A 7,092-nucleotide genomic window follows, 5' to 3' on the forward strand; every position below is an offset into this window, starting at 1 on the left:
AATGTTCATTGAGTTCATTTAGTCCATGACTTTGGGCTCCATCTGTCATAACAGTCCTTCAGGGCAGGACAGATGGTGTCTGGTGGTGGATTTTTTGCATGCTGAAGCCAGTTTTGGTCCCATCGCTGCTGCACTTGTCCGGTTCTATCATCGCTGCACTTTGCTTGGTTTCATCAAAGTTCATTCTTCATTAATCTGGGTGATTCTTACTGTAATACTGTTGGTATGGCATATAGCCACCACAGAAGTGATGACATACAGTATTATATAGTAATTAACATCATTCAATTTAATTCATTGGCTATTCTCACCCAAAATCAAATCCCCTTGAGGTACACATCAGACTTCCCCATCCTCCCACATCACCCACCAAGTGCACCCAGGTCCTTGAGCAAAAGCAATCCCACGGATGGGTTTGCCTTTGCCCGAGGAAAAACCCAGACTGTCTTCCCCAGCATATCTTTTATATGCACTACAGGGACTTTACCCCCCTCTGCAGTACCTAAAAGTTTTGACCAGGCAGGGCCAGCTCGATTGGCAGATCCCCTAGAGTTGACTAACCAGGTGGCTTTTGCTAAATGTGTATCCCAATGTTTGAACGTCCCAGCACCCGTTGCTCTCAGCATAGTCTTCAACAGTCCATTGTACTGTTCGATTTTCCCAGAGGCTGGTGCATGACAGGGGATGCGATATGCCCACTCAATGCCGTGCTCTTTGGCCCAGGTGTCTATGAGGTTGTTTCGGAAATGAGTCCCATTGTCTGACTCAATTCTTTCTGGGGTGCCATGTCGCCACAGGACTTGCTTTTCAAGGCTCATTTTAAGCATAAAATCTTAATTCGAATAACACAATAAAAATCTTACCAGTAGAACTGGGGTAGAGAGTGAAGAGGAAAAAGTGCGTAGAACAATAGTCGTTTTCAGGTAGGGTTGGGAAGAGGGTTAAATACAAAGCATGCTTGAAAAAGAAGTTTGTGACAGGATTCTTGTTTCTTCTGAGGTTGGAGAAAGGTTCCAGTTTTGTAAAAGAAAACAATATTAGAGTACTTCAAATTTGTATCTAACTCTTAGTTATGTATGAGGGAGCGTTGTATAGATACACCTGTATTTGCTCTAAGTCTGTTTTCAGTTTACCTGAATGTGTGTTCATGGTGTAACCTGGTCTTTAAAAGATGAATTGGAAAGTTTTTTCCCCTTATCTCACAATCTTCCCCCCTCTACCTTGGAACAATGTGTAGTCACTTCTATTTGAAGGAGTTTAAAGGTGTACAGCTCTAGAAACTGTAAAGCCTCTTACAAGCTTTATTTGTTCTTTTTCTTCCACTTCTGCACCCTGTTGTAAAATGGTTTTGGCAGTGGCCATATTACCAGGGTTTGTTCTCTTTTAATTCAGTAGTTACTGATAACAATGTAAGAAGATACTGCCTACCAAAACTTTGGGTTCTGAAAAAAAAGTAGTTTAGCTGTACTTGCTGTCAGCTTAGTACAGACTAGAACTCTCTGTGTGTTTGTGTTTTTATATGGGGGGGGGGGGGGGGGGGAAGTACATGTGCATTCCTCTGCAAGATGAGATTAACTCATACTTGAATATGAAATATTGGATCATAACACTTTAGAATTAAACCACGGTAGCTGTTGCTCGAATTTGCAGATGGTTTAAACTGTCAGCATATGCTCTTCAAAAATTCAGGTCAAACCAGAGCAACAACAATAGCATGTTAAATTTAATGCTACATCATTTTCTGCAACTCTATTTTATATTTGTGCTATTGACAGGTAGCACAAATAGCAGAGCGAGAGCAAGATCTTCATGTGTTTATGTGGTTGACTAGAAACAAATAAACAAAAAAGCCCCAAACTGTATCTTAATTTTCTTTGTGATGTTAAAAAGAAAAACTTTGTCTCCCCCCCCCCCCCCCAAAAAAAAAAAAAACCCAAACCAAACTCTAAACATGCTTTGAGTTGAGACCTTGACAAGGTCTGCCACGTCTGCTGCATCTGCCTCTGCTGTTGTCAAGATTGAGTAGCTGGGATGGGACTTTCCGTTGCTGTTTAATATTCCTTGATTTTTTGTTAATGCTTAACTTCAATGACTAGCAGATTTGACATAGCCCCCTGCCCCACAAGGCCTTAACTTCCCTAATCCTCTCGGGTAGAAGGTTAGCATTGACACTTACCTGTCCTTTCTCTTTGAATAAATTCAGTAGTTTAAACTAAGTGATCCCAAAAGTGATACATCATGACATGTCACAGGTAAAAATTAGAATGTCCGTATGTCTTTTCAAGAGGGAAGATATTGGAGTAGAGTGTGATCTTCATGTTTTTAGGAAAAAATTAAAGATAAATCTGAGAGTATTGATCATTAGCATTTTCTGGCTAAAATGTAATGTGTAAATACAACATTAAAGTTGGGAAAATGAGCACTTAAAATTTATTTCTCAGTGATAAATTAAGTTTCATTTGAAAAGCAGCTAGCAAATGCTTTATTTGAAGTTTCTTGGTTTTGTGGAAGGTAGGGGGTGGGGAGAGGATATACTTTTACTTGTTTGTTTTGTAGTAACTTTGATGACTTGCTGTCATTTAAATGAATGAACACGGGTTACCTAGCACTAGTTAGTTTATTGCATCCTTAAATGAGTTTCACATTTTTTCACAAAAAATACCATTTTTTTCTGTCATTTTACAAAGGCACTTCTCTGATATCTTTTGGTGTGCTACAGAAACCTTAGAATAGTCTTAACTTCAGCAGGTATGAACAGTTGAGCTTCAATTTAAATGTTTTTAGCTGGAAATAACCTGTATTCTCTTCAATACTAATATATGTTAGAATATAAGCTTCACTGTGTCTTCTGGAGTTGTAAAATCTTCTAGAAGGCAGCTATGTTGAGAATTGTTACATACCATCCCAGTGAAAGTGTTCTTATTACCTCCTCAGCCTTCAAACACAGGCAAAACATTTGTGTAGAAAGGTCCTGTGCTGTTGACAACACGCTTATTTCATTTTTATACGTGAATATAAAAGCAGTAACTGTACAGACTGTAACTGGTTTTGTGTAACAATTCCCAAAGATGTGTATCAGGTGATTGATTTAATAGGTTGTTTAAGCTGTTGTTTTAGTGAACAGTTTCAAAGCTTTATTTCGTGTTGTATGACCATGTTGATGGTCCTGTAGGGGTTGGAGATAGTACTGGTTTAAGTCATGTCAACTTGGTGTTTTGTGAAGACAGACCTGCACACTGCAGTGCCAGGGTTATGCTGTAAACTAGATCAGGGAAGCGATCTGATGTTTGGTTGGTTTTTATGTATTGTAATTTTGGGGGCAAGGTGAAAGATTATTCTCAAGTTATTAGTTCTCAAATTGGTGAAGTGTGGCCCTTACAAGCAGGTGGAAGACGGAGGGCTCAGTCAGCATGACTGACTTCAGGACTCTGCTTCACTGAATCTGGGTCTGAGTGACATTGAGTCTTTTCTTGAAATCTAGTAACATCATCTGCCAGGATGTGTTTTGTCAGTCCTTTCAATGAAGCCTAATATCTGTTGAATTGGATACAGTGTCTAGTTATGGATGGGTGAAAATTATAGTCAGACCATCAGGAAGTTTTTACACAAAACTAAAATATTGATTGCTTTAGATTACTGCTTTAAAAACCTGTAAAAATAAACTGCAAAATCTTAAATTGAAAAGCAAATCTATTTTTTCAAATTAACAGTTGGCAAAAGGGGAGAAATTGTGGTTCAAATTTAACTACCTGCTTTGTGCTATAAGTAAAAATACTCATAATATCCAAAGGATGTTTATGTATTGAGACCTTTTGTTTTCTAACTGCTTTTTTTTAGTAGCAACTAAGTGGCTGAAGCTACTATATGTGGTGACATTCCAAAAAAAATTTTTTTTTTTTTTTTTTTTTTTTGAAAAAGAGAAAAATTGATTTAGTGGCTTCCTTTGTCCTTAATTTGAATTACTGTTTTATATAATTCATCTGGACAGCTTTTTTTTTTTAAATGTTTACTTTCACACATAAAGTCCTAAGGTCTATATGATTAGTTCAGCTGCTACCAAATTTTTCATTAGGTGATTAAAACCTCTTAGCCTAAGGAAGCGATGTCAAATAATGTTCCCAGACATGATTACTTGGGGATGATTTTTTTTTAAATGTACAGTTTTTTAGTATTTTTTCTCCTACTTTGCTTTTTTTTCCTTTTGCTAACAAGCAAAAGGACAAATGTGCTAGAACTTACTTTGTGAGAAACTTGCATTGCAACTGAATTCAAACAAATTATAGTGCTTATAACAGTTTTAAAATGGGTTTAGCTTGTGGAAAATTATATTAGGTTTTGTTGATGCCTGTCAATTTTAAGTTAAGATGTTCTTTTTTAATATTTAGTCTTCATGGAAATGAGGAATGAAATCCTGAGGAGATGAAGACAGCAGATTATGGAAGTAAAAGTGAAGTTGTACTGTAGTTTTTCCACACATAATATGTAGTTAGCCTGAAAAATTAATTTCTCATTTTGTATGATAGAAATAGTATATAACGTATAAACATGAAGGACTGATAATACAACATACAGGGGAATGTTACGCTTGCTAAGAATGGGACTTTCAGATAAGCTGTCAGCTTGATTTTTTTTTGACATGGAGGATGCTGTTTTCTTTAGACTTTATCTCTATGAAGTTGAAGGAGACCAAACTGGTGATAAAGCTTTTGCCCTAGTAGAATGAATAATTGAATTCAGGAAAAAAAGATATTTTTAATTCAGGTTATGCATTAATATTAGTTATAAATTTGATATTAAACAAAACGTTACTTTATACCTTTGAAAGGGACTAATCTTATGTAGTAGGAAGATAACTTAAATAATGCAGATATAACACTTCTACACAAGCATTACCTTAACTTTCAGGTAATACTTGCTTTAATTGTTGGTAAGGCTTTTTGAATAGCTGTTGATGTAATAGCCACATTTTCTGAAATGTGTATTTTGATGAGAGATCATAACGTTTTTGTTGGTCTCTGAAAGGTTGATTAATTTAAGTAACAAGTCGGTTTCAGAAAAGAAGCTTTTCAGTATGCTTAAAAACAACGATTTGTCATTTTCAAAAATCAAAGGTGGAGGAATAATACTCATAATTTAGAGGCAAGTTGTCGATATAAAACTAGTATTTAATGCTGCAAGTAACCTTTAGAGCTTTTTCAATACAGATTTAAGTAGTATATTTTTTAAACCTGTGAAGTATATAACGAGCAAGACTAAATGTTATTAAACTTAAAATTTGGCTATCTTAAATGTTAAAGTATGTAATTTATTCTACAGTACTGAATACGTTTAAGAATTTTTTTTTAATGGCTACCTGTTGTTGCTAGTATCAGTTAAAAAAAGTTTTAACTATATAGGTATAGCATGCAGTTATCACTGAACCCAAACACTTGTATGTTACACAAGACCAAGTTCAGTTTTGAAACACTTAGAATTACTAACCTTAAAGCTCAAACTGTTCTGAAAATAAGGCTGTGTTTAAATGTGAACATCATAAACAAATATATGCCCATGATGAAAAAATGCATGGCTGTTAGTCATAGAGGATGCTCATCTAGGAAAGCTGTTAGTAGGTTTCACAGTATGATGATAACTTTACTTCTGTGTTTCTGCTGAAGTTCTTTTGTGTGGTCTCCTCTCCTTTCTTGCAACATTGAAATGTGGGGGATTGACTTCAGAGTATCATCGTTGTGCTTGAGATTTGGCTCCATATCTATTTGCGTAGCTTGAAAAGTGCGAGGCAAGGATGCTATGAGGGCTTGTAATTGGACTGTTTAGTAGTGAACTAGGTCCTTGCAGATTTAACCCATTATGGTGTGTTAGGTTTACTTTAGGCTTACTTTCCTATTTAGAGAAATACTTATCAAGTAAAGGATAAGGAAACATGAGGGACATGGAGAGAGTACTGCTTACATCCTTGGTACTTGTGCTAGGCAAAGTCTAGCACAAACCTCTGATATTGTCCCCCCACCCCCCTAATAAAGCAAGGCTATATGTAGTACTGCCAGCACAGATTGAGCTGACATTGTTCATCTAACCATCCTTCCATGCTAGCCAGAAGAGAAGTCAGCTTAAAGTTAACTATATGATGCTGTTGGGCTCAAAATATACTAAAGCCTCCTTACTTATGTGACTTTTGAGTGTGTGAAGTCAGCTGAAGTAAAAGATCATGCCTCATAGCAACTTGTAACCCTGCAGTCGATACTTAGAGTTGGAGAAAGGTAATTCTACTGCTGTCCTTAATAACACAGATTTAACACAGATTGATCTGGGATGTAAATGCTAACAGTAGGCTTAACTTTTTATTTCCTTAGTATGTGTCTCTTCTCTGCTACTCTGATGAGAAAAAAAAATGTAAAATTTTTTTTTTTGTTTTGTTTCTGTCAGTAACTTTATTTAATTGCCTTTATTAGTCCCGTTACAACCCAGGGATCACAAACACAGCAACTACAGAAGCATTATGGCATTACCTCACCTATCAGTTTAGCTGCCCCCAAGGAGTTTGACTGCATGCTTACCCAGAAATTAATCGAAACTCTAAAACCTTATGGTGTATTTGAAGAGGAAGAAGAACTGCAACGCAGGTGAGTAAACACTCATTCTAGCAGTGGTATTCTCCTATCTTGAGGTTCATGTAGTTGACTACTGAAGCCTAAGCATGCTTATGTTCATTCAAATGCTTTCTTAAAAGCCTAGTGGAATATTAAGCTTGATTCCCCACCCTCCCCCCCTCCTTAAAACAAATACCTCAGAACACAGAAAGGAATTAAAATGGCCTTTAAATTTTGGAGGCTGGCTTGTATTTTTTTCCCCCTTCATAACTGTTTTGTTGTAGTGGCCCCTATGCTTTTTTCCCTTATTAAACTTTCTAGAGTGTTTTTTTCTCAGTAGTGCTTCTCACTGTTCTTTTAGGTGCATGTATTTTATGAATTAAGGTTTTATTTTGAAAGTGAGTAGAATTCATATACCTGCAATGTGTGTAGGCCTTGCATGCTTGCATTTTTTCTGAGCTTAAATAACTTGAACATCTTTAAAGGAGAAAAAATAGCTCTA

At 36.3% G+C, this 7,092-nt stretch overlaps 1 protein-coding gene across 1 annotated transcript in view; it reads left to right on the forward strand.

Annotated features, from left to right (window-relative positions):
- The window catches only part of PAPOLA (poly(A) polymerase alpha), a 48,016-nt gene that overhangs the window by 5,962 nt on the left and 34,962 nt on the right, over positions 1–7,092 (forward strand). The window contains exon 2 of the mRNA XM_009322542.1: positions 6,453–6,623. Within this exon, the coding sequence (XP_009320817.1) occupies positions 6,453–6,623 (171 nt within the window). The remainder of the gene's footprint in view (positions 1–6,452; positions 6,624–7,092) is intronic.

The sequence above is a fragment of the Pygoscelis adeliae genome, unplaced genomic scaffold (genome assembly GCF_000699105.1).
Source record: "Pygoscelis adeliae isolate BGI_AS28 unplaced genomic scaffold, ASM69910v1 Scaffold374, whole genome shotgun sequence".
NCBI classification, from domain to species: Eukaryota; Metazoa; Chordata; class Aves; order Sphenisciformes; family Spheniscidae; genus Pygoscelis; species Pygoscelis adeliae.